The sequence below is a fragment of the Poecilia reticulata genome, chromosome 20, assembly GCF_904066995.2.
Source record: "Poecilia reticulata chromosome 20, P_reticulata-male-v2, whole genome shotgun sequence".
In the NCBI taxonomy this organism is placed as follows: domain Eukaryota; kingdom Metazoa; phylum Chordata; class Actinopteri; order Cyprinodontiformes; family Poeciliidae; genus Poecilia; species Poecilia reticulata.
The window spans coordinates 331,416-359,023 of NC_088849.1; the positions used below are offsets into that span (position 1 = coordinate 331,416).

Sequence of the window (27,608 nt, forward strand, 5' to 3'; positions counted from 1 at the left end):
CATGTTGGTTCTTCTTTAAGAAGCCCTCCTGTTCTCCACTCATTACCTGCATTAACTTCACCTGTTTGAACTCGTTACCTGTATCAAAGACACCTGTCCACACACTCAATCAATCAGACTCCAGCATCTCCACAACGCCCAAGACCAGAGAGCTGTAAGGACATCAGGGATAAAATTGTAGACCTGCACCAGGCTGGGATGGGCTACAGGACAATAGGCAAGCAGCTTGGTGAGAAGGCAACAACAGCTGGTGCAATTATTAGAAAATGGAAGAAATACAAAATAACGGAAACTCTCCCTCGGTCTGGGGCGCCATGCAAGATCTCACCTCGTGGAGCATCATTGATCTTGAGGAAGGTGAGGAATGAGCCCAGAACTACACAGCAGGACCTGGTCAATGACCTGAATAGAGCTGGGACCACAGTCTCAAAGAAAACAATCAGTAACTCTCTACGCCGTCAAGGATTAAAATCCTGCAGTGCACGCAAGGTGCCCTTCCTCAAGCCAACGCATGTCAAAGCCCGTCTGTTTGCAAATGACCATCTGAACGATCCAGAGGAGGAATGGGAGAAGGTCATGTGCTCTGATGAGACAAAAATAGAACTTTTTGGTTTAAACTCCACTCGTCATGTTTGGAGGAAGAAGAATGATGAGTACAACCCCAAGAACACCATCCCAACCGTGAAGCATGGCGGTGGAAACATCATTCTTTGGGGATGCTTTTCTGTAAAGGGGACAGGACGACTGCACCATATTGTGGGAAGGATGGATGGGGACATGTATCGTGAGATTTTGGCCAACCACCTCCTTCCCTCAGTAAGAGCACTGAAGATGGGTCGTGGCTGGGTCTTCCAGCATGATAACGACCCAAAACACACAGCCAGAGCAACTAAAGAGTGGCTCCGTAGGAAACATCTGAAGGTCCTGGAGTGGCCTAGCCAGTCTCCAGACCTGAATCCAATAGAAAATCTTTGGAGGGAGCTTAAAGTCCGTGTGGCCCAGCGACAGCCCCGAAACCTGATGGCTCTGGAGGAGATCTGTATGGAGGAGTGGGCCAAAATCCCTGCTGCAGTGTGTGCAAACTACAGGACTACTACAGGAAATGTCTCATCTCTGTAATTGCAAACAAAGGTTTCTGTACCAAATATTAAGTTTCTTTTTTCTGGTGTATCAAATACTTATTTCACACAATAAAATGGAAATTAATTATTTAAAAATCATACATTGTATTTTTCTGGATTTTTGTTTTAGATTCCATCACTCACAGTTGAAGAGAATCTATGATAAAAATTACAGTCATCTACAAGCTTTGCAAGTGGGAAAACCTGAAAAATCAACAGTGGATCAAATACTTGTTCTCCCCACTGTAAGTATAATTGAAGTCAGACTAATCATGAGTATACTTTGAGTTCACTTAGGATTAGTTAACTTAAAGTGTGTTATTTTGGAGCAACTAATTTTGTGCTTGGTGTATTTTTATAGTATTTAAATTGTACTAAAGTGTTCCAAGTGTACTTTCATGGTATATTGGTATTACATGTGTTATATATTAGCAATGTGATCACAGTATGCTACGATTACACTTTTGGTTTATTATAATTGCTAATTAAGTACACTTTTAGTTAACGTCTTTTATTATTATTCTTTGCCACATTGTACATTACATGCTTCATACACACTACAGTACTGCAAACACATCAGGTACCAGAACACAGAAAGATCCATTACAACACATTTTACAGGTGAAACTAATCCCTAGTGAAATAAACTATACTTTAGTATATTTCAAACATACCTACATTTGTGAAAGTACATTTTAAGTATATTAAGTATTAAGTGTACTACCTATAAATATATCTGAAGTATACTAAAAGTATGCCTGTACCAATTTGGAAATTATAACTTTAAACACACTTAAATATAATTGTACCAAAATACTCTTTTAAGAAATATATTAAATAAAAGTATATTTTAAGTGAACAAAATATGCATTTGCCCAAGTGTAATTATACACTTGTTCAAGTATATTTAAAATATCTGTCAGATATTTTGTGTATATTTTAAAATATAGAATATAGCAAAACAGAATTTTAAAAAATTCACTTAACACTTTAAATTATTAATTTCAGTATGTTTTTCATTACATCTCAGTGTATATCCATCCATCCATCCATTTTCTTCCGCTTATCCGGGGTCGGGTCGCGGGGGCAGCAGCTTCAGAAGGGAGGCCCAGACTTCCCTCTCCCCAGCCACTTCTTCCAGCTCCTCCGGGGGAATCCCAAGGCGTTCCCAGGCCAGCCGAGAGACGTAATCCCTCCAGCATGTCCTGGGTCTTCCCCGAGGCCTCCTCCCGGTGGGACGTGCCCGGAACACCTCACCAGGGAGGCGTCCAGGAGGCATCCTTACCAGATGCCCGAGCCACCTCAACTAGCTCCTCTCGACGTGGAGGAGCAGCGGCTCTACTCTGAGTCCCTCCCGGATGACCGAGCTTCTCACCCTATCTCTAAGGGAGAGCCCAGCCACCCTGCGGAGGAAACTCATTTCGGCCGCTTGTACCCGTGATCTCGTTCTTTCGGTCATGACCCAAAGCTGATGACCATAGATGAGGGTGGGAACGTAGATCGACCGGTAAATCGAGAGCTTCGCTTTTTGGCTCAGCTCTCTCTTCACCACGACGGACCGGTACAGCGCCCGCTTCACAGTAGACGCTGCCCCAATCCGCCTGTCGATCTCCCGCTCCCTTCTTCCCTCATTCGTGAACAAGATCCCCAGATACTTAAACTCCTCCACTTGAGGCAGGACGACCCCCCTGACCCGGAGAAGGCACTCTACCCTTTTCCGGCTCAAGACCATGGCCTCGGATTTGGAGGCACTGAGCCTCATCCCGGCCGCTTCACACTCGGCTGCGAACCGCTCCAGTCAGAGCTGCAGATCACGTTCCGATGAAGCCAACAGGACCACATCATCCGCAAAAAGCAGAGATGCGATCCTAAGGCCACCAAAACGGATCCCCTCAACACCTCGGCTGCGCCTAGAAATTCTGTCCATAAAAGTAATGAACAGAATCGGTGACAAAGGGCAGCCTTGGCGGAGTCCAACTCTCACCGGAAACGAGCCCGACTTACTGCCGGCAATGCAGATCAGACTCTGACACCGGTCATACAGGGACCTGACAGCCCGTATCAAAGGGCCCGGTACCCCATACTCCCGGAGTACCCCCACAGGGCCCCCGAGGGACACGGTCGAACGCCTTCTCCAAGTCCACAAAACACATGTAGACTGCTTGGGCGAACTCCCATGCACCCTCCAGGACCCCGCTGAGGGTGTAGAGCTGGTCCAGTGTTCCACGACCAGGACGAAAACCACACTGCTCTTCCTGAATCCGAGGTTCGACTATCCGACGGACCCTCCTCTCCAGGACCCCTGAATAGACCTTACCAGGGAGGCTTAAGAGTGTGATCCCCCTGTAATTGGAGCACAGCCTCCGGTCCCCCTTTTTAAACAGTGGGACCACCACCCCAGTCTGCCAGTCCAGGGGAACTGCCCCCGATGTCCATGCGATATTGCAGAGTCGCGTTAGCCAACACAACCCTGCAACATCCAGAGCCTTAAGGAACTCCGGGCGGATCTCATCCAGCCCCGGGGCCCTGCCACCGAGGAGCTTTTTGACCACCTCGGCGACCTCGTCCCCAGAGATTGGAGAGCCCAGCCCAGAGTCCCCAGGCTCAGCTTCCTCAACAGAAGACATGTTGGTGGGATTGAGGAGGTCTTCGAAGTATTCCGCCCACAACGTCCCGAGTTGAGGTCAGCAGCGCACCATCCCCACTATAAACAGTGTTGGTGCTGCACTGCTTCCCCTCCTGAGACGCCGGATGGTGGACCAGAATCGCCTCGAAGCCGTACGGAAGTCTGTCTCCATGGCCTCTCCAAACTCCTCCCACGCCCGAGTTTTTGCCTCAGCGACAACCCGAGCCGCATGCCGTTTCGCCCGCCGGTACCCATCAGCTGCTTCTGGAGTCCCACAGGCCAAAAAGGCCCGGTAGGACTCCTTCTTCAGCTTGACAGCATCCCTCACCGAAGGTGTCCACCAACGGGTTCGAGGGTTGCCGCCGCGACAGGCACCAACGACCTTGCGGCCGCAGCTCCGATAGGCCGCCTCGGCAATGGAGGTACGGAACATGGTCCACTCAGACTCAATGTCCCCCACCTCCCCCGGAACGTGTTCGAAGTTCTGCCGGAGATGAGAGTTGAAGCTCCGTCTCACAGGGGACTCCGCCAGACGTTCCCAGCAGACCCTCACTACACGTTTGGGCCTGCCAGGTCTGACCGGCTTCCTCCCCCACCACCGGAGCCAACTCGTCACCAGGTAGTGGTCAGTGGACAGCTCCGCACCTCTCTTCACCCGAGTGTCCAAGACATACGGCCGCAAATCCGATGAGACGATGACAAAGTCAATCATCGAACTGCGGCCTAGGGCGTCCTGGTGCCAAGTGCACATATGGACGCCCTTATGCCTGAACATGGTGTTCGTGATGGACAATCCGTGACGAGCACAGAAGTCCAACAACAGAACACCGCTTGGGTTCAGATCGGGGGGGCCGTTCCTCCCAACCACGCCTCTCCAGGTCTCACTGTCATTGCCCACGTGAGCGTTGAAGTCTCCCAGTAGAACAAGGGAGTCCCCAGGAGGGGCACTCTCCAGTACCCCCTCTAAGTCTCCAAGAAGGGTGGGTAATCTGAACTGCCGTTCGGCCCGTAAGCACAAACAACAGTCAGAACCCGTCCCCCCACCCGTAGGCGGAGGGAGGCCACCCTCTCGTTCACCGGGGTGAACCCCAACGTACAGGCGCCCAAATGGGGGGCAACAAGTATGCCCACTCCAGCCCGGCGCCTCTCACCGTGGGCAACTCCAGAGTGGAAGTACGTCCAGCCCCTCTCAAGGAGACTGGTTCCAGAACCAGAGCCATGCGTCGAGGTGAGGCCGACTATTTCTAGCCGGAAACTCTCAGCCTCGCACACTAGCTCCGGCTCCTTCCCCACCAGAGAGGTGACATTCCACGTCCTGAGAGCTTCTGCAGCCAAGGATCAGACCGCCAGGGTCCCCTCCCTTGGCTGCCGCCCATAGCACAATGCACCCGACCCCTTTGGCCCCTCGGACAGGTGGTGAGCCCATCGGAACTCAGTGTATATTTTAGGCTAATAAAGTATGCCTTTTTTTATTTCCTTTAGTTAACCAGGTGAACCCCGTTTAGATCCAGATCTCATTTTCAAGAAGGACCTGGGCAGAAATCTGCAACACTCAGCAACCTGGTTACAAAATAAAACTAATTAATACATATGCACAGGTATGCCTTTTAGGCACCTAAAAATTACTTTTCTGGCATACTTTTTAGGTATACCTAAAAAGTATGCCTTTTTAGGTGCCTATATAATCTTTTACTATTTTTGTTAAAATTGCAAAGAATAAAAAAATGATAATACTGGTGTAATGTTTAACATAGTACCCAATCCATTTTCAGATGTATGATGTAAGATCTATAAGTCAACTGCATTAGCTCCAGTTCATACTCCAAACCAGATGGTGGCGGTATTGCACACTTTTGTCTTTTTTGAAAAACGCCACAAAAAGAAGTAAAGCCTTGAAAGCCAGTAACAGACGCTGTTCAGATTAGCCATTTTTACTCTCATAATATCGCCTTGTAAAAAGAGAGGGCCTTGATAATAGTTAGTAATTTTAGTAAATTCAAGCTGGTGACGTCCGAGTTAGACGACAACACAACGGGACAACAACCGATGGAAATGAAATGTGAGTCACAAAAGGAACCGAAGGGACGAAGGCTGCTAAGTGTTGCTAGCTAGTTGTAATTTTGCTTATTAATTATCTTCGTTTAATTATAAACAGTGCAGTAAAGATATATAACTTACGTTGGTTTCAGAATTAATTTTATCAATTTTATTGTGACTTTTATGATTATTACTATAACATTCATGTTATAACTGCATGGAGGCTCTGTTTGTTACGACTTAATATACTTTTCTTCATAAACTTAACCTGGTTTTAATTAAACTCTATGACAAACTTTGATAATGTGAGGTTATTGTTATAATTTGTTCATTAATTATTTTATCTTCAACATATGTTTGCAGTCTAAGCAAATGAAGATGAAAGAGGAAGCCAGAGAAATCTGGTGATAGAAAACCTAAAGACGTTTCTGTCTCAGAAGAAACTCTGACTCCACCAGATCACCAACCAGCTATGAGGATGAACCTCCACATCGTCTTCATGATGTAAGTATTTTTATTTTATTTTTTTTACTGAGCAGCTAGCTACATTTTCAACAGCAAAAACTGCTGTGTTACCAACTCTAAGTGCTTAATAAACATGATTTGATTATAAAATAATTGAACAGAATTTTTCCTCTTGATAATCTAACATTTCTCTTTCATACATTTTATTTGTTGTTGGCTTTCAGGGCCCTGTGATGGACTGGTGACCTGTCCAGAGTGAACCAATCTCCATCAGTTCTGATGATGTCACATACATAGCGAGTCCACGTCTTAAAATTGTAAGTCTCGTTGCTATTTTTCTGTACTCTTTAAAATACAAATGCTTTCTCTGTTTAATTCCTCTATTGTTCTTTTTTTGTAGGTTTCCATAAAGTACAGTGGTTCAGTGAATGGGAAAGTTCTGGCGTTGATCCTTACTGTTCTTAGGAAGGAGAAATGTCAGTTTGTCTGCAGTAATACTGTGACATTGGATTAAAACAATTCTCTGTCCTTGGTGAAACAGTTTTCACATTTCCTCCAAAGTGTACCTATTGTTTTATTGTGCTAATTTTAATAAGGATGTTGTCTGTAAACTTTGAATATATTAACAATTTGTACAATTTTGTTATAGAATATTGGCTCTTGAAAAAAATGTGGGTAATACTTTATGTGACGGAGTGTCCATAAGACTTACATGATACTGTCATAAACATGACATAACATCTGTTAGGAACATACCAACAGTGTCATCAAGTGTCATTCAGTAAATAATGACAATTTTAATGAGAAATTGCTTTAAAAGTTGGATGTCCAGACAGGAAGCAAGTCAGTGATCCTCTAGTGCAGGGGAGCTCAATACGTCGATTGCGATCCACTGGTCGATCGGGGAAAGGTTTTGAGTCGATCTCGGCAGCAGGTGACAAACTGAACGCCGCCAGGACGCCGAGGCCAGCACTTCCTCCTCTGCAGGCTTATCAAAAATATTCACTAAGATCTTAAACGTTTGTAGCTTCATTAAAAAAGAATAATTATATAAAGTCAACGAAACATGTTAAAATTAATAATCTCAGTAATTATTGTTTTAACAAGTTGTTGCGCAATTCAGTGCGTTTCGGTTCCATTAACAAAAAAAAAGAGAAAAAAATGTGACTCAAAGACCGACTGAGAGCAGAGCAGGAGTTTAAATTAGCTACTCAACCACCGCTGTGTTCATGAGAGGATTATTAATAATCGAGAAATAAATATCAAGCCTGGAAACCTGATATGTAACGGACTGAATGTTGTGTTTTTAATATAATCTTTGCTCGACTTGCGGGGCGCAGGCGGTTGCCACGGCAACGGGTGTGCTTAAATGACAAAGAAAAAAGGTAGGAGATGTTTTCAGTTGATAGTCTGTTTGGATTGTTTTACCTTTGCTTACCTTTGCTGTGGCTCATTACACCTGCTGTAGTTTCTGAACGTTCAATAAACGACAAACTTGGACTAATTACCTCCTTCGTTTGTGAGCATACGTCACAGCATCAAATAGGACAAATATATTTCATTAAGTTTTAACAAATTCTACCACAATAAGTATGTGAAATTAAATTAATTATATCCCGACTTCAGAAGATTTGCCTTTACCTTTATTGGGCTCTTTGGTTCCTCCTATCAGTCTGTAGTTTCTCATACTGAGGTCATCAAACCACATTTCAGATCCACCATGACTGACTGACACCTGCTGGTGTCAGGTTTGCAACCAGCTTCTAACTGAGAAACCAGTAAGCTGCTCCCAGTGTCAGAATCTCACTGAGGAAGAAACTGTCACCTTATTATTTCTGCTATAACTGATGTATATTCGCATATAAAATAAGTCAATAGAGTTTAATTTGCTATTTTTATGTCTTTGTGTCATGAGGTAGATCTCAGGTGGCTGGTGAGAGAAAAAGTAGATCTTGGTCTCAAAAAGTTTGAGCACCCCTGCGTCCAGTGGATCTAATAATCTGAGGAATACAATACCTCATTATCACCCTCTAACTTGATTTGTATTTAAACCATTTAATGTATTTCTGCTGAAACAGTGTCCTTGGGAATATTGTTGGGTACTGGAAAAGACCCAAAATGTACTTAATCATTTCATTGTCTTGCCTTGTTTCTTTGGTTTATTTGATGATCTCATCATATTTGAAAGACCAGTAAATAGGCCTATAACAAATTTTGCTGGACAATTAATTGTCTAAAAAATTATTGCGATAAACAATAATATTGTTTCAAGACTTTTTGACACTGATTTTATGGAAATTACGTAATAATGCATGCGATTTCCTGCCATAGATAGATGCACTTTATTTTCAAAAGAACACGTAACACTGGAACTGATAAACTAAATAAACAAAACAACCAAAAACAAAAATAAAATGGATTCTCAGTCTCCATTAACAAAAAACGTACTTGAATAAAAACTAAACAACATAAAGCCAAAGTGGAAATAAATACTGCATTCAACCAAAAGAGTGCAGATTATGAAGTCTGTATACTATATAATCAATAATCAATACTTCAAAAACTTCAATAATCACTAGATTTAAATGGACAAGATGGGCACATCTGACTACCTAATGCAGTAGTTCATCCTACACCATTTTTTGCTCCTATTTTCAATCTTAGATCATTGGTTGATCTAACCCAGTGTTTTCAACCATTTTTGAGTCAAGGTACACTGTTTTAATTGAAAAAATCCCGAGGCACACCACCAACCAAAAATGGAAATAAAGATACTCTGTAGCCACCTATATATAGTGACTATATATAGTCATTCTTATCAAAGTCTCTTGAATAGGAATCAAATAAACACAAAAATGTATTATCACATTTTACATTTCTTATTTCAAATTGTACTTCACATGTCCACTTCAAAAATACACCTGAACAGCCACAACACTGTGGTGTTAAATTTAAAGAAGTTGTAGAAACGTCAAAGTGTTTTACAAACTAATCCACAAGCATCTTATAGCCAGAATACAGAAAATAATTCTTATTCTGAAAGAAGCAATAATATTTGGGAAACATTTCACTTCATATTCACTGTTACAATATGAAGAATTGCATGTACAAAATGTCCATATCTTATATTTTACCCACCTGGTGTGAAACCTGAGCATGTTTGGATGAAAACAGCTGATTTCCTGGCAGAAATGGAAGAAAGACAAAACTCTTCCTCAACATCTCTGTCTCTCTCTGTTTTTAGTTTTTATAGTAACCAGGCTTCAGAAGCTCACTTCACACAGACATGTTGTGGGAAATGGACCCATGTTCTTTCCAACTACTGCTGAGCTTCACTGTCTTTTCCATCACTGTCGTCAGTCTTTCTAGATTCAATGCTCTCACCGCCACCTGTAACATTCATGCATCACTAATTCTCTTGTTGTAATGTAAATGCTGTGTACCTACTGCCATCTAGTGGTAAGAACATTACATGATTACGCCGCTAGTCACTACTACAGCAGACACTCGAAGATGGCATAATTTGCAGACAATTCATTTTCAAAAAAATCTTTTAAAACCAATTACCGTATTTTTCGGACTATAGAGCGCACCCTCAATTAAAAAAATAAAATAAAAACTGGAAGCTGCTACGACCCAGCAGAGGGCAGCAGAGGGCCTCGTCCTAATAAATCTGCTGTAAGGACGCAGCACTCCGTCTCCAAAGCCGAACCATGGTTTCGTTCACACCGAGCTGAAGTGCAGCGGCTCTATTTCCCTCCTGTAGTGCCAGATCGACAGCCCTCAACTTAAAAGCTGCATGATATGAGTTTGAAAACATTTCTCCGTCGTGCCTGCTGCTAGCATGTGCTTGTTCTAAATGAAAATTAGCCGTTCTTCTTTGATTTACAATTTTGACTTCTAATGATTCACTTCCTGCTAGAGAGCCCCCTGGTGGTTGAAGAAAAATCCACAGAAAAGCCACAGCGGGCTACAATCCGCATGGTTCAAAGTTAAGGAAAAAAGTAGCAGCTTATAGTCCGGAAAATACGGTACCGTAGTGAAATTGAATAATTTCCACGGCACACCTGACAATCACTCACGGCACACTAGTGTGCTGCGGAACAGTGGTTGAAAAACACTGATCTAACCGATCATCCTGCAGTGTGTGGTGTGTTACGGTAGATCTTCGTGGCCACTCCGCTCTAAATCAGGGGTTTTCCCCGACCGAGATCGTCAACGTTGAATGTGACAGGTAGCCAATCAGAAAGCGCGGATTCTCCTCCTGCTTTCTGAGGGGAAATTACGGAGGGGAATCCCAAACAGCTGACACGGCGCAACCCGAAGTCCAGTGGACATCGGAGATGATATGTGGAAACATTAATATTTATTCAACATTTCGTGCAAAGAATTGTAACAGGTGGAACCACCAGGGGTCGCTGCCTCCACATCTCGAGCGCCCATAAAAGGGAAACTGTCGGGACTGGTGGCAGATTGTCAATCTCCTCTGTGTTGGACCAGGTGTGTTGGCCCACGCGTGTTGGCCCACGCCTTCCACTGTTTGTCATCAGGTTTGTGTGTGTTTTTTATTGTAAAGACAAAACTCTTTTAATTTGATTTATATCAACTCAGTGTTTGGTGTTCTTTATATAGGGCCACACTACATGTTGTAATTTGACAAGTGCTTTACCTGGGCGTGTGGTTGATCGACGCTGCAGGTAGGCTTTGTTTAATTTTTAATTGAATTGCATGGTTATATTTCAAAGATTTAATAGGCGTTTTGGTAATTTTTGTTTCTTTGTTTTTTGCAGTTGTTGCTGCACCCTGCTGTTCCTTTTGATTTCCTTTTTCCATAGTTTTTCATTTATTTTGTTTACTTATTGTTTTGCAAATATACATCCTCTTATTTTGTACTAATAAATATTGTCCTTTTTATATTGGTTGTTTTATTGCACCACAAGTGGTCGTAACATTTGGCGTTGTTTGGCAAACGATTGCGGGAAGTTATTTTTTATTTTTTATTGTATGATTTAAGTTATTAAGGAACAGCAGGGGGCAGCGGGGTGAAGTTCTCGCTGGTGACATAAGGCATCAACATGGACGTATCAAGTGGCGCTGAAGCCGGGGATGAGCGCGATAAGCAGGCCATGTCGCAGCGAATAAAGGATCTGGAACGCCAGCTGGCGACGTTGGCAGCAATGGACTCGGAAAGACCGTCAACGTCTTCAGGAGCTACAGAACCTGTAAGGCACAATCCTGTTATTTATGTGCAGCAGGATAAGAAACTGTCACTATTTTCTGGGAAACTGGATAGTGCAGAGTCGCTGACTTTGGACGAATGGATTGAATTGATGAGAGACTATGTGCAAACAAGAGGAAACACAGAAAAAGAACGTGCGCAGATTATCTATGAACATCTAGAGGGCGCTGCTCGGACTGAAATTAAATTCTTACCAGCAGCTCAAAGGGAGAATGTGAAATGTATTTTTGATGTTCTTAGAGATGTTTATGGTTGTATGCATTCAAGAATTTCACTACAGCGTAGATTCTTTAACCGTAAACAATTTGAAGGAGAATCATTGATTGATTATTCTCATGCTCTTATGGACCTTATGGATCAGATAATAAAAAATGATGCACAAGCAGCCTTAAACTCCTCTAAAGATCTACGTGACCAGTTCTGTGATGGTGTGAGAGAACAGGCTCTTAGAATGAGGCTAAGAGATCTGGTTCATGTTAATCCGGAATGGACGATTCGTGATGTTAGAGGAGAGGCCATTAGGTGGATGGCACAACATGAAAATCAGTCATCTAAACACAAATCTAATAATCCAATTCTTGACGAAAGGTTTGTCTCCTGTGAAAGCTCAGTCTCTCACACTTCTGAATATGGGGAATTGTTGACTTTGTTAAAAGCTCAGCAGGCCCAGTTAGAACTGGTCATGAAGGCTTTGGCCCCTCAAACTTTACCTCCCCCTAGAACTCGCAATTTTCGTCCTAGACGCACTGCTGATGGAAAACCAATTTGTTTCAGATGCGAACAAAGTGGGCATATTGCCAGAAATTGTACGGCTTTTGTTAGCACTGAGCCTAAACAAGCTATTCCTCCTAAGCAAACGGAAAACTAGAACCCGCCAGTGTGCAGAGCCAAACATTGGTGGGCAGTTTTCATGGCTCTATTGACAATGAATCAAGTCCATGTAATTTAGTTGGTGAATGTCCACAGGGGGAGGTGGATTTTGCTGGGGTGAGGATAAATTGTTTGTTGGACAGCGGCTCTATGGTGACCACTGTAACAGAAAGTTTTTTTAAAAACAATTTTTCTCATTTGTCTGATAAAGAACTAAAGGACTGTGGTTGGTTGGGTTTAAAGGCAGCAAATGGGTTAAAGATTCCTTACCATGGCTATGTGGAGCTTGATGTTGTTGTGTTGGGGGTGTTGCTTCCTTGTCGAGGTGTATTAATAGTTGAGGATCCAACAGACAGCTACATGAGACAAAAGAAACTGAATGTACCTGGTGTTTTGGGGATGAATGTGTTTGAACCTCTTTACCACGAGCTGTATAGGCTGTATGGCTCTGACCTTTGGGAAGCACCTGTACTCAAGTCAGCACCTCGGGGATGGAGAAGAATGCTGAGATACTGCCAAATGATGGAAGTGATGGTCAGCTCCCCTGACCCTCATCAGGTCAGAGTGCAGGGTAAGAAACCTTTCTGTGTTCCAGCTGGTAGCCTCTGTCATGTGCCAGTGACATGCCCACAGATGCCATTACACCAACCAATCGATTTGTTTGTTGAACCTCTGGGTCCTGAAGGGGGTAGCCTCCCGGAGGGATTGTTGGTTTCACCTTCTTTAGTGAAGGCGGCAAAGGGTGGTGCCTTCATTCCCATTACTAATGTAGGAAAATCTGATGTGTGGTTAACACCTCGTAGAGTTGTGGCCACTGTTCAAACTGCTACTCTGGTGACAGATGATTCTAAGATTCAGGTTTCTGTTGACTCTCACAGTTGTATGGCATTAATTGCTAGTCATGAAACTACTGTGTCTAACACAGACTTGAATTTGCCCGAGTTTGAAAACCTGCAGGGTAAAGGGAAACAACAGGCGAAGGAATTGTTGTTAAAATATAACAAAGTATTTGCCAGAAGCGATCTGGATGTGGGTAGTACAAACTTAATAACCCATGAGATCCCCCTGCTGGATGAAACACCAGTGCGACAACCTTATCGACGCATTGTCCCTTCTCAGTATGATTTAGTTCGCAATCATATTCAACAGCTACTACAAAGTCATGTTATTAGGGAAAGCAGCAGTCCATATGCTTCACCAATAGTTTTAGTTCAGAAGAAGGATGGAACGTTGCGCATGTGTGTGGACTATAGACAACTAAACTCTAAAACCAGAAAGGATGCATTTCCTTTACCCAGAATTGATGAATCCTTGGATGCTCTGGCTGGGGCACAGTGGTTCACAACACTAGATTTGGCAAGTGGGTATAGTAAGGTAGAGATGGCTGAGAAAGACAAGGAAAAAACAGCTTTTTGCACTCCATTTGGATTATTTGAGTTTAATCGCATGCCTTTTGGATTGTGTAACGCACCCAGTACTTTTCAACGTACTTAGATGATGTAATTGTCTTTTCATCATCAGTGGAACAACATTTGGAAAGATTAAATCAGGTATTTTCCAGACTAGAAACCCAGGGGCTAAAGGTTAAGTTGTCAAAATGTCATTTTTTTCAGAAGAGGGTTAGATATTTGGGTCATGTGGTGTCAGAAGAGGGGGTCTCTACTGACCCAGGCAAGGTAGCGGCAGTACGTGACTGGAGGCAACCTGCTACTTTAGCTGAACTTCGTTCATTTTTGGGATTTGCCAGTTACTATCGGAGGTTTATTGGTGGTTTTTCGAACATGGCTTCCCCTTTAAACCGTCTTGTTGCTAGAATGCTCCCTCCTGGAAAAAAAGGCAAAACCCCCAAGAAGCCCTTGGGTGGCTTCTGGGATGAGGAGTGTGAGCAGAGTTTTCACAAGCTCAAAGCTGCATTAATAACAACTCCTGTTCTTGCCTATGCAGACTTCCAGAAGCCATTTGTTTTGGAAGTAGATGCCAGCCATGCGGGGTTAGGAGCAGTACTTTCTCAAGATCATGGGGGTAGATTGCGCCCTATAGCGTTTGCTAGTCGCAGTCTGAAGCCCACCGAGCGGAATATGAATAACTACAGCTCCATGAAGTTGGAGCTTGTTGCGCTTAAGTGGGCTGTTACAGAAAAGTTCAGAGAGTATTTGCTGGGTAATAAATGCACAGTTTTTACAGATAATAATCCATTAAGTCATCTGGCTACAGCAAAGCTCGGAGCAACAGAGCAGAGGTGGGTTTCGGAACTGGCAGCGTTCGATTTGACTTTGAAATATCGTCCTGGTTCTCAAAACGCCAATGCAGATGCATTGTCCCGTCAGCATACCACACATAGAGAAGCAGGGGCTGGCTCTGGTATATGTGAGGGGTTTGCTGGAGTACAGGAAGAGATCAGTGTCTTACCTGGTTTGTCAGGTGCTGACCTGTGTACATTGCAGCGTAAGGATCCCAACATCGGTTCTTTTATGCAATTTTGGACGAGGGGTAGGATGCCTGATGCTAAAGAGAGGAATGACCTTGATAAAGTTACCCGGAAATTGGTTCGGCAGTGGAATCGGTTTAGGGAGCGAGAATCGATCCTTTATCGCTGTGTTCAGGTCTCTGATGGGCAGACTGAGGTTGAACAGGTGGTGTTACCTCAGTGTTTGCAGGAAGGTGTCCTCCGTTCGCTTCATGATGATCATGGCCATCAGGGGGTGGAGCGGACTTTGCAGCTAATTCGGTCCCGGTTTTATTGGCCCAATATGTACTCGGATGTAGAGCAGTGGTGTAAAAACTGTGAGAGATGTGTGGTGTCAAAGGCTGTGTTGCCCAAAGTTAAAACCTATATGGGAACAATTAAAGCATCTAGACCTAATGAGATTCTGGCAATAGATTTTACAGTTTTAGAACCTGCTACAGACGGCAGAGAAAATGTCCTTGTAATGACTGATGTTTTTTCAAAGTTTACACAGACTGTCCCCACAAAAGATCAGTGTGCCAGTACTGTTGCAGAGGCACTGGTGAAGCACTGGTTTCAACTTTTTGGGCCCCCTGTCCGGATTCATTCTGATCAGGGGAGAAATTTTGAGAGTAAGTTGGTTCATCAGCTCTGCAAAGTTTATAAAATTGAGAAAAGCCGCACCACTCCTTATCATCCTGAGGGGAATGGGCAGTGTGAGCGTTTTAATCGCACATTACATGATTTGCTAAGAACTCTTTCACCTGAACAGAAACGCAGGTGGCCCCGGCATATTCCCCAAGTCACCTTTGCATATAATACAACTGTCCATCAATCCACTGGTATGACGCCTTACTTTTTGATGTTTGGTAGAAAACCACAGTTGCCTGTGGATTTATTTGTGGGTGTGGGTGTGGGTGAGGGTGATGGAGGACCTGACCTGCCCTTGGAAGAGTGGGTTGAAGAGCACCAAAAATCACTCCATGCTGCCTATGAAATGGTGTGCCAAAAGGTAGAGAGTAGAAGGGCTCAGAGACATCAGGATGAGGATGTGGCGCCAGATTTTCTGGAAGGAGACTTGGTGTATGCGAGAAACCATTCAGTGAGGGGTCGCAGCAAAATTCAGGATTTTTATGATTCAACTCCCTATCAAGTGGTTCGTCCACCTTCTGAGCGAGGGGTAGTGTACTCTATAGCACCTGTGGGTCAGGAGGGGCCCCTCCGTCAGGTCCATAGGGTCGAGCTTAGAAGTGTCCCTGAAAATAGTGGGGGGGAAAGGTATCAGGGAAATGGTTTGGAAGATGTGCGGACAGATATTGAGGTGGGTGATGAAGTGGGTGATGAACCAGTGGTGGATTTGCATGAATCTGAGATTCAATCAGAGGCTGAGAATGATGTTATTCCTGTAGATGTAAATTCTGATAATCAGCCTCTTTCTGGCAAAAAGCCCGCACAGGAGATTGACACCGCCATCATCCCTGAGCCGAGGAGGTCAGCTCGGAAAACTGCCGGACAGCATTCCAACCCTTACAGGCTGCCCTGTCCTGTGCTAAAGAAATGATTCAGTTATTGGGCAATAGTTTTTTATGTACATCGTCGGGTCGCCGATGCATAATGATGGGGGGGAATGTAACAGGTGGAACCACCAGGGGTCGCTGCCTCCACATCTCGAGCGCCCATAAAAGGGAAACTGTCGGGACTGGTGGCAGATTGTCAATCTCCTCTGTGTTGGACCAGGTGTGTTGGCCCACGCCTTCCACTGTTTGTCATCAGGTTTGTGTGTGCTTTTTATTGTAAAGACAAAACTCTTTTAATTTGATTTATATCAACTCAGTGTTTGGTGTTCTTTATATAGGGCCACACTACATGTTGTAATTTGACAAGTGCTTTACCTGGGCGTGTGGTTGATCGACGCTGCAGGTAGGCTTTGTTTAATTTTTAATTGAATTGCATGGTTATATTTCAAAGATTTAATAGGCGTTTTGGTAATTTTTGTTTCTTTGTTTTTTGCAGTTGTTGCTGCACCCTGCTGTTCCTTTTGATTTCCTTTTTCCATAGTTTTTCATTTATTTTGTTTACTTATTGTTTTGCAAATATACATCCTCTTATTTTGTACTAATAAATATTGTCCTTTTTATATTGGTTGTTTTATTGCACCACAAGTGGTCGTAACAGAATATAGAAATGACAAGGAGAGGAGTTGGAGCCAAATTACTACCGCAGTTGATGAACCCAGTAAATTTTCAGCTGTTCTTCGTTAACGTGACATAAATAGGTTATAATGATTTTCATTCAGTCAGGACTTTACGCTGAATCTATAGCCACATGCATCACAGGTAGATTCTAGTAAAGTATTGATTAATGCCTGATTTTAAAATTAGTTAACTGGACTTGTAGCCATTATTTTGTGCCCATGTGGCTGGACACCACACGGCACGACGAACCCGATTGAACCGTTATACCTGGGATTTCTGTCGGCTAATGTGTCTCTCAGGGTTTGAAAATGGGCCGACAACTCGTGTAGTGTAAAAGGCAGGAAGAGACGATAAAGCCGATAATTAAAATGAGGTCGATAGGTTTAATTTATTGTGCGATTAATTGATTTATCGTTTATCGCGACAGGCCTACTAGTAAAGCAAGTTCATGCCATTGTCTAAACCAGTGGTGCCTAAAGTGGGTCCTGGAGGGCTGCCCGCTCTCACATTGGCTTTCTCCCAGGTCATACATTAAGTCCCCCGGTTTTATTAAGTTACTCTGTTCGCACCCCGTCTTTTTAATGTCTCTTGTCTCTCAAACTGTTTAAGTACAGAGAAGTGTAGTCATCCATGTCGATGTCGGAAGAGAGGAGAAACAATAAATATATGGCTGCACTTGACTTACGACATATTTACTGTATGGCTAGCTTCCAGGCCTGTTTCTGACTCTACAGACATGGAGTCACAAGACCAATAACTGGGATGGGGCAAGAAAACGGCTCGTCTCACCTTGAATATGTTCTCTGCCGTTTCTGATCACCCCTCAGCACACGAATCACGTTATACACACAGTTGGTGACAAAAAGCACCAACTTACCTACCCTACAAAACTTTTTGGTTTTGTAGGGTAGGGTAAGGGGTCACTGTTAAACATATTTAGGGCTCTCATGAGATCAGCAATAGATTATGGCAGTTTTATATATGGAGCTGCAGCTAAAACACTTCTAAAGATGGATAGGTTACAGAGTAGGGCTTTACGTATGTGGAGCAGTGAAAACACCTATTAATGCTCTTTTAATAGGAAATTAGAAGAATAAAATTAGCTCTAGTATACTGGATGAAAATTAAAAGTAGTAAGGAAGATAATGTAACTTCAACAATTTTACAAAACTGTTGGGAATATTCAAAGTTCCAGAGTAATGGACTTGGATGGATTGTAGACAAATTGACTAAAATGTATGGATTAGAGGATAAGGAAATGGCACAGTTTAATCTGATTGGTGTTATTCCTCCATGGCTATTTCCTGAGGTAAATGAGACTTCTTAAAATGAAAAACGACTGGAATTTAAATGAAATGGGGAAACAAAGAATGATGTATATTTAAGAAACTCATAATTACCGGGCTGCACAGTGGCGCAGTTGGTAGAGCTGTTGCCTTGCAGCAAGAAGGTTCTCGGTTCGATTCCCGGCCCCAGTCTTTCTGCATGGAGTTTGTATGTTCTCCCTGTGCATGGTGGGTGTTCTCCCTGTGCAGGTTAATTGGTTTCTCTAAATTCTCCCTAGGTGTGAGTGTGTGTGTGCATGGTTGTGTGTCCTGTGTGTCTCTGTGTTGCCCTGTGACAGACTGGTGACCTGTCCAGGGTGACCCCGCCTGGAGAGGCAGCAGTACCTCCTGACCCCACTAAGGGACAAGGGTGTGTAAAAATGGATGGATGGATATTAAAATATGTTCAGATGGTTCTTAGAATTTAAAAGGGTATGTGGGAATAGGAATATATATATCAGAGTTTAAAATATACATTTCCAAAAGATTATTAGATCAACTGTCTGGTTTTACAGCTGAAATGATTTCAGCTATATTAAGCTTACAGTTGGTAGAGGAGGTTCGACCAGACAGGGTGGTGATATGCACAGATTACAAAGCAGTTTTAGAAGGAAATAATAGGAAAGATTTAGTATTAGAAACTCAGCACAGTTTATTTAAATTACACAGGGGTGGCACTGATATTTGATTCTGCTGGGTACCAGCACATGAAGGTGTAAAAGGCAATGAAAAGGCAGACAAATGAGCAAAAGGGGCTTTGGAGGGGGCAATTACAATTTTACAATTGCAAATAATGAGAGACACAGAAGGGAAGAAATAATAATGAGTAGGTCATATCTATTTAAATGACATTTTATATTTAGTTGGGAGGAAAAATAATAAATGTGAAGGATATGGAGAGAAAGAAAATGCAGAACACGCATTGTTGAATTATAAAACATCTGAACCTGAAAGGGAGAAATTCAGAAGAATGATTGGAAGGACAGGTCAAGAATGGAGTCTTAAAGGAATATTGGGAAATGAAGGAAATATAGGGGATGTTTACAGATTAAGGAAAAAATTATCTTCAGAATACAAATTTAAAAAATAGAATTTAATAGATATAAAGTAGTGTTACTACACAGTCATGTACAGTAGGTGGCGGTATGCACCTCAAAGTGGCTTGCGAGCCACCATAGTAGAAAAGAAGACAGCACTGATGTCACCCAATGCAGATGGAGGGCAAGAAGTAAATGCAGCCCATTTACTGCTGTTGATCCAGCAACAAAAAGCCTAAAGTCTGTGTTATGTACAGTTGTTCCAAACGGTCTAATATATGTAAAATAAATAAATGTTTTTTTTAAGGGTAGTTGGTCACAAGGGAGTTAATTTTAAAAACTTACTGAAAAAAGAGGAGATAAGTGCAACAAACTACAGCTAAAAACAGGAGATGCAGAAACTAACAATGCCAGAGTTTTCAGCGACCACTTTCTAACAAGTGGTCGAACCAAAGTGTCGCCAAGCAGAGTCAAACTTGGGTTACCCCAACTTGTACTGTGTCCCTGGTTTGTTCAGTACAAGACTTAACCTCATGAACGTTGTTATTCCATGGACAATGAAATGTTGTTCAAAAAGGAGTCAAATATGTTTACAGATTTATGCCTGTTTTCATAAATGTAATATTATTGTCATGTTGTCATTTTTTTAATTTGTGTAGACACATTTTTGGAAATATGGTATTGTAAGATCATTTTGATCGACATAATACCCATAGCCTACCAACAAAATTGCATGTTTAACACCAATGAAGAAACTTGTAATGGTACGTTATGATGTAGAACTATCAGACCAAAACATGTACATGAATCAATATTTATTCCTTAACTTTGATTCAATATGAAATCAACACAAATGTGTAGATCCACATTCAGATGATGGTTGAATCAACATTGATATAGTGCCAGTTATGATGAAGCCCTAAAGTTGATTCAACGTCACCGACCACTTTCTATACCGTTTCACTGTCAGGTTTCAATGTGGATTCGATGTTTCTGCCGAACGTTGTTTCAGCATTGATTCACTCATATTTTCCTATCTGGGATAGCAACTCCATAGCAACTGTTGCTAGAGATTTTTTGGTATTATCATTTTGTTATTACTTTAGTTCATATTCAGTCAATAGTTAATCAACATTCAGTCTATAGATTATTGTGATTTTCAGTTTAAAGTGTTATCTTCCTTCCTTGTGTATAAACTGACCTGGAGGCCACATCTGCCTGTTTGTCTTCATGTGAAGCAGTTAACTGTGTTTCCCAGACCTTGAATTCCTTCTTATCAACCAGAATACTCCCTACCTTAGAAACTGCCTGTGTGCAGTAATATTTTGTCTCTGCTGTCTTCCTTGCCTATCCTCCCTCATTTTGCTTGATAATAAAAGACAAGCTGTAACCAAAGGTCTTTAGAACGTTCTGAAGACGACTCGGAGGAGCAGTTTGCTGAGTCTTCTTCTTTTGCAAAAGCTTGGTCATAAAATTCATATACGTCGTCTGTGGTTCTTTTAATGAAGGAAAAATACCTATCAACAGGCACGTGCAGAGGGGGGGGGGGGGTGCTTGAGCACCTGCCCCTTTTGCCCCTTGCCCCCAAGTGCCCTTTTGGTAAATTTTTTTATTTTTTAAATTTTTTTAAAATTTTTATATTTTGGTATTATTTTCTAAGCCCTCTTCTGACACATAATAGCATGTAGTAAAATTATTATTTTTTGTTGTTTGTTTTTGTTTTTTTTGTACAACATAATAAGCCCCCCGGTCACCTTGTTACCTTTGACCAGTGGCGCAACTACACATTGTTCAGGTGGATGCAAAAACATAGATCGGCGCCCCCCCAACCGCCGCCCCCCCCCACCGAGGGACGGAACGTCAGGGTGAAGGAGCGACGCTTACTCAGCACACCCCCCCTCCCCGAGGCAACGATACGTGAAGGGTAAAACTCGCTACATTTACCTCGTTATGTGCGCGAGGTGAAGGAGCGTAAGGCGCGCATTAGTGTACGGGAAAACATCATCGGCGCGCCGCCCACTCCAGACGGGGTTTTGGCGCCCCCTCTGGTGCTGCGCCCCTATGCGTTGCATACCCTGCATACCCACTTTTTGCGCCACTGCCTTTGACCTTTAGCCTGTGACGCATGATGCAGTTGCCTCTCGCGCAGTGAGATAAGGCGGCTAACTGGAGCTCAACGTAGCGAATGTTCCAGATTACAGAACAGTTTTTGGTGAATTAAAAAACATAAAACGTTTTTGGTGAATAAAGTGGAGTAACTTGCTTCTTGTCAGATGACGGAAACGTTGAAGTATCGTTTCTGCTTCAGCTCGGAGTCGCGGTTTAAGCAGAGAGGTAATGAAATACAACAGACACTGACAGGCCTCTGCGTCTGCCTTTCTCTGAAGAACTACTGAGGGGAGGAGACAGCCAGGTGAGGAGAAACTGTTCTTATCTACCGATTCACTATTTTTATCATACAGACATTAGGCTGTTGTTGTTGTGCTATTAGCTAGCTGCTGGCTAACGACTTTGCTAGCAAACCAAGATAACTAAAAGCTTCTCCCTTGTATCTTTAATGATATCAGTCATTCTTTAGTATATATTATGCAATAAGGCACATCGCCCGTCCAAAACCTGTCATCTCCATAATGGATATATGTCAGATCTTCTAATTTCCTTTGCTGCATAATGTACATTGCATTTATTCTGGCGTTAGGTAAATGTATCTTGAAGGAGAATAACACTTAAATAAAAGTCCAACAAGGATATTCATTTAGAATTAAAAATAACTCACCCTGAATTACTATGATAGATATAATGAATGTAATTAAAGTGACATTAATGAAGGGGAAAAAACTCAACCAGACTTTAAGTTTAGTTTCTGGTTCACAGAGTATGAAGTTAATTTGTTTCCCAATTATTCAATGAAAAAAAAATTAACCTCAGTTTAGTAAAATAAAATTGTAATCAAAACTTTTGGAATTGTAATGATTTCTTTTTTAAAACCAAAACATTTTGTTTAAAAAACGTTTTTAAATTAAATAGCTAATTTTTGTCTCGTGAACTTAAAAAGTTATTTGCCAAACATAAACTTTTATTTGCACACATCAGAAATATTTTGTTATGATTTTAGGCCCTGCTCATGACATCATGTGAGAAAAAAGTTTTTTAAGCAAAACTCAGTAGGTTTTTCTCATGGTGACATTCATTAACAATTCAATTTTGCTTTTTTTTATCTTTGTTTTTTTCTGCAGTTCCACGTTAAAGTTTGCTGCAGCTCTGCTTTCCTGAATGGACCGTCTTCATCTCCACTGCAGCAAACAGGCAGCTCTGTTTTATAGATTACAGTCACTAAAAGGTTGCATTGTGCCCTTGTTTATATTTTTAATAGTGTAATTATGTAAAGACAAAATATGTCTGGTGGTCCAGCTCTGATTTTTATATCTTGCTAAATTGCAGGTTTGAATATTGCAAAACTTTCCTATAACAAAATAGACCTGCAGAAAGAAATTACTAATGAAATATCTTACATATGCATAGTGTTATGCTCTATATAGAGATTCTCCTTAGCTTTGATTGTATATCTCACAATTTTGTAATTTATCATTGTTTATTAAACTCTGAAAGCTGAGAGGCTTTGTTAATATTCTGTCCTAGAATGTGGTTAGATGGGCCCTTTTTTTTGAGCACCTGCCCCTTTAGTGGTCTCTGCACGGCCCTGCCTATCAACTGTCATGACAGTTAGTTACAGTACCTACAAGGATTGCTGTCAACTGCAAAGTTCCTGAAAGTGTGACGTCACATGAGAACTATGTGTTGATCCCAAAAGGATCCCAAGATTCTTCAGAGTTACTGTACATGGTGATAACTGTGAGCAGCAAAGACCTGAAGTAGTAAGAGAGAGAGGAGGAATTTCAAACCATCTCTACCATCTATCATAATGTGAGGCATCACTGAGGATCATGATCTATGAGTTCTCTATTGCACTTAACACAATTGAGCCTGTTTTTTGCACGAAGGCTTCTTCTAATTCTCTAATACAGACCATTACAAGAGATCTTTCCTGTCAGCAGCCACCACCATCCACAATTTTTCTTTGAAGAGTTTTGAATTAATACAAGCTACATTTAATTTCCCTCTGGAATCTATAACATATTTTTGAATTGAATTTGTAACAGAGAATGTGAAGAAACCTCCCTGTTTTTCTGTGACCGTGTCATTAAAAGAATGCTTCATAATGTTCTTGATTTTATGTCAAATCCTTCTTTGCACCAGTGATTCCACAGTCGTCCCCAGCACAGAACCAGCCTTCTTCATCAGTTTGTTGTTCAACAAGAAATGCAATTTAAAATGATCTGAGTCCCTGGTTCTACTACTGCAGCCCCAACAGATGATGACACTTTAGAAAACATACTTCTAGAAGATATTCAGCATTTTGCTGCAAACCTTGAAGGATCTAACTTCCTCAAGAAGTACAGCCCACTCTGTCCTTCCTTGTTTCCCTGTTGAGTCTACAGTCCAGTCTGTTTGACAGGAAGGCTGTAGGTCAAAGGAGGGTGGAATGTCTATTAGGCTGGAATCAAGAGAGAAGAATGATGAGCTTGTTCCAGAAGTCATTCTGTTAAAGTGTTCAGCTTATTTGCTTTGTCCAGACTTCCTCTTTTTGGTTGAAGCCTGTGAGCTTCTTCATTCCTGACTACGCATTTCTGATAATGTCCTTTTGTAGCTTACTCTCCAGCTTCTTCCTATGCACCTCCTTTATGTCTCCAATTTTGACTTTGAGCTGCTTATGTATACTCAATAACTCCCAGCATCTCACACTAAAGACTTTTTTTCTTGTTTAGTAGCTTCTTCACAGCTGGCAATCCAAAGTTTATTAGGGAAGGTTCTCACTGTTCTGCTGGGATGATGTTGTCCCCACAGAGGCTCATGGAGTCGCTCTCACATTCAGTCATGACATTGATGTTCTCTTCCTGTGGCTGATAAAGAGCAAATCAATATGTAACCTCAAGAAACTACATGGCTTCTTCGGCTTTCTCAGTCTTTGTCTTTGCTTACCCAGAGGTCTGGCTTTGGAGACATGAATTCTTGACATTATATTCTATTCCAAATTATACACAACCCATTTTTAGAGGACTGTAAATCTTTATTCAGTTGGATTAAGAATTTGATCCCTCATGTCATCAAAACTTGCAAAAAACGTGATGCTGAACCTAAAATCGATTAACTTTATGCTGCGGTTAAGAGGACGGCCTTAAATACATTTCCTGGTTCATGTGGCCTTTCTGTTCATTTTCATAGTAATAAACTTTACTTGAAAAGGGTCACTGTACAGCTCAAACAAATACCACCATTTCATACTGAAACCAGATTATAGTATAAAATCATTTGCATGATTGGATGCAGGTGCAAACATATTACAACATTCTGAGTTTTGTGATACATTTCAAATATGTTGCACCCTGCAAAATCTAAAAAAAATGTAAAGCCTTTCCTCATCTGCTTCAATCCATGATTAGTCAGGATTTGATATATTCCCAGGTTTTCCCTCAGATATGGATCTGAGGAAAAACCTGGGAATATATCAAATCCTGACTCTGTATTCAAAATGTTGTCAAATGTAATAACTGTGTAAGTAGCTGTTTATCCAATTACTCTGCCACTTAAAATGGAATATAAAAAATATTGAATATAAAGAGACTTTAATAAGGACCCTAACCCTTAATAAACAGAATGCAATTAAAAATTATAATCCGCATTTATCCAGCTAATGACTTCTAGGTTTGAAATGGATATGGATGCGTGTAAATTCTGAGAATGGATTTTTATCATCTGTGAGATTATACAGTCCTGTTAGTTGGATCCTCATCAGTCTATCTGTTTAACAGATATTCAAGATGTTACATTTGGTGTTTTTATTAATGGTCATAACAAAAACTACGGCATAAATAATGTTCTCATATGACTGTTTGTCTAACATATTAGCTAAACATAAATATCATCCCTTTAAAGTGGAAGAAGGAGTTAAATTTGTTGTATATATTTTTGTGAAGTCGAAATGATTTTCAGCTGACAGTTTTTTTTTCTAAAGAAATAAAACAAACATTTGTATTTTAATGTATTGTTCTGGACTTTTGTGTTGTATATATATGCCCTGCTAAGTTTTCATTTTTGGTTTTCACTTTTTATGTTTGTTCTTTGTATGTAGTTTGAGCATAGTGTATACGTTATGGTGTGTTTCTATGTTGACAATATGCTTATATTTCTAATGTAAAACGTGGAGAAGCTGAGGCGGTGAAGCTCTTTGATCCTGTGACGTCAGCTCGTTCCCACCACGTTCTTCTTCTTCTTCTCTCGCAGCTCCGCTTTGTTTCCGCTGCTCTGCTGGACCGCAGATTTTCTTCAGTTCTTTCCGCTTCTGTATTTGGGATTAGGAGCAGAAAATGGCCTATTTTAATAAAGGACCTGCCTACGGCCTGTCTGCTGAAGTTAAAAGCAAAGTAAGTACTTCCTTTCTTCGACAGTCGCTTGTTAAAAACTTTAATTTGCTTGCTTAGTAACTCTGTTGTACAAGGAGTTAGAAAAACAACAGTCTTCTGAAGTTTGTAGCGGGGACAAACCCAAACTCTCCGAAGTTTCTCGAACTCCACGAGTTTCTGTCTCCAGTTCCAACCAGTTGAAGTTTCCATCGTGACCACAAGCGGTGCTTGAGAACAGCTTTAACAGGCTGGATGGTCCGAGGCCGACAGAAGGACGGAGGGAGATGGAAAGTTGACTTTTCTCCGAGATGTTCCACTTTTGCGCTTAAAAAAAAGAAAAAAGAATCCGAACCTGAAACCTTCCTACTGGAAGCACTGCGTCACACAGGAAGGTTTTTGAGGAGCAGCTGGGCTCTACTGTGATCTACTGTGATCTACTGTGATCTACTGATTTCACCCTGATCAGGGCCGGCCCAAGCCTCGATGGGGCCCTAAGCGAAATTTGGTTTTAAGGCCCTCTATTTCTGCTAATAATGTTGATTGCTGCTATTAACAGTCGGATGATTACATCATTCACACATCTGCTGTATGTTACGTTGCTTATTGCATCTCTTATAATGCTGTTTACAGCTTTTCAGACTGTCTCAGAAGACGAGATGAACTATTTTATGAAAATGCAGAATTTCATTATAAGTTCAATAATTGTGGTCAGTCATTTCAAAAAGCATTTTGTAAATTAATTTAACATAGAGGGAAATGTGTCACAAAATAAAAAACATGGTAAATAAAAATAAAGCATCTTCATAAAAAGTTAAGTGAATGGAAAATGTGTGGTAGGAAAAGATAAACCAGCAACGAGAAGCTGGTTCAATGAAGAAGCTGGCTAATCAAGTTTTCTGCTTGATTAGCCAGAAAACTGGCCTGACCTTTAACCCTATAACAACATGGGCCTCCAGAACACCTCAGTAGAACCACTGGATGATCTTCTCTCTGCTGTGCTGCACTGATGTAGAAATTCATGCAGAAGAAGCCCCAATCAAGTATTGAGAACAAAGAAACTCATAGTTTTCAAAAGTCTAACATATCTGTTCAAAATAACATTTTTATTAATCTTCTGTAGTGTTTCAATTTTCTAAGACTGGTTTTTGGGTTTTCATCCTCTGTTAGCCATAATCATCAAAATTACAATAAATCAAACTTAAGATATTTTACTTCACGTGTAAAGAATCTAGAATATGAGTTTCACTTTTTGAAATGAGTAAATAAATGATAAAATATTTTACTTTCTTGTGATATTTTTTTATCTGTGACTAGAAATAGGCATTTATTGTACAGTAACCCAGGCTTTCCTTCTGGGGTTAGGGTTAGCCCCGACTTTTATTAATATCATGATAGTACTACAAAATATCATGATAAAATTTGAAATCCATATAGCCCACCCAGAAGAATTTAGCAGGGGGGACCTTTTCTTAATTTGGGGGGCAGAGTAAACGAGCTTTTATTTTAATATAAACAAGCCTTTCAAATAAAATAACCATGTTTATTAATACAACATAAATGATAAGGATGACATGTATAAAATGTTGAGCACTTATGCTCAAACTTGCATAAACATTAGCTCATACATTGCAGAAATCTAAGAATGTAATGTTTCCAGTCTCTGAAGTCTATTTCTTTAAATGCAAACTCAATCTACTACTCAAGTAAGAGTAGTAATAAGATTACTCAAGAAGAAGAAAAAGGTACAGTGTAATAAATGGCTGATTCTGTAATGGGCAATGCCCCC

The 27,608-nt window shown here is 41.4% G+C and overlaps 2 protein-coding genes across 4 annotated transcripts in view; both read left to right on the forward strand.

Annotated features, from left to right (window-relative positions):
• The first annotated feature begins 765 nt into the window (after nucleotides 1-765).
• On the forward strand, nucleotides 766-8,385 carry LOC103482220 (uncharacterized). The gene is made up of 4 exons (XM_081602006.1): nucleotides 766-816; nucleotides 3,581-6,288; nucleotides 6,474-6,566; nucleotides 6,650-8,385. The coding sequence occupies exons 1-2, from the start codon at nucleotides 766-768 to the stop codon at nucleotides 4,436-4,438; spliced, it is 909 nt and encodes a 302-aa protein (XP_081458132.1). The 3' UTR covers nucleotides 4,439-6,288; nucleotides 6,474-6,566; nucleotides 6,650-8,385.
• Nucleotides 8,386-10,834: 2,449 nt separating this feature from the next.
• The window catches only part of cnn3a (calponin 3, acidic a), a 34,547-nt gene continuing 17,773 nt past the window's right edge, over nucleotides 10,835-27,608 (forward strand). Inside the window, exons 1-3 of one of the 3 annotated variants that reach the window (XM_081601610.1) lie at nucleotides 10,835-11,471; nucleotides 16,660-16,724; nucleotides 25,704-25,843. In XM_081601610.1, coding sequence (XP_081457736.1) covers nucleotides 25,787-25,843 — 57 coding nt within the window. In that variant the 5' untranslated portion in view covers nucleotides 10,835-11,471; nucleotides 16,660-16,724; nucleotides 25,704-25,786. Of the gene's footprint in view, nucleotides 12,930-16,659; nucleotides 16,725-25,703; nucleotides 25,844-27,608 lie in introns of all 3 variants that reach the window. The other 2 variants (XM_081601609.1, XM_081601611.1) reach the window with 2 other exon arrangements.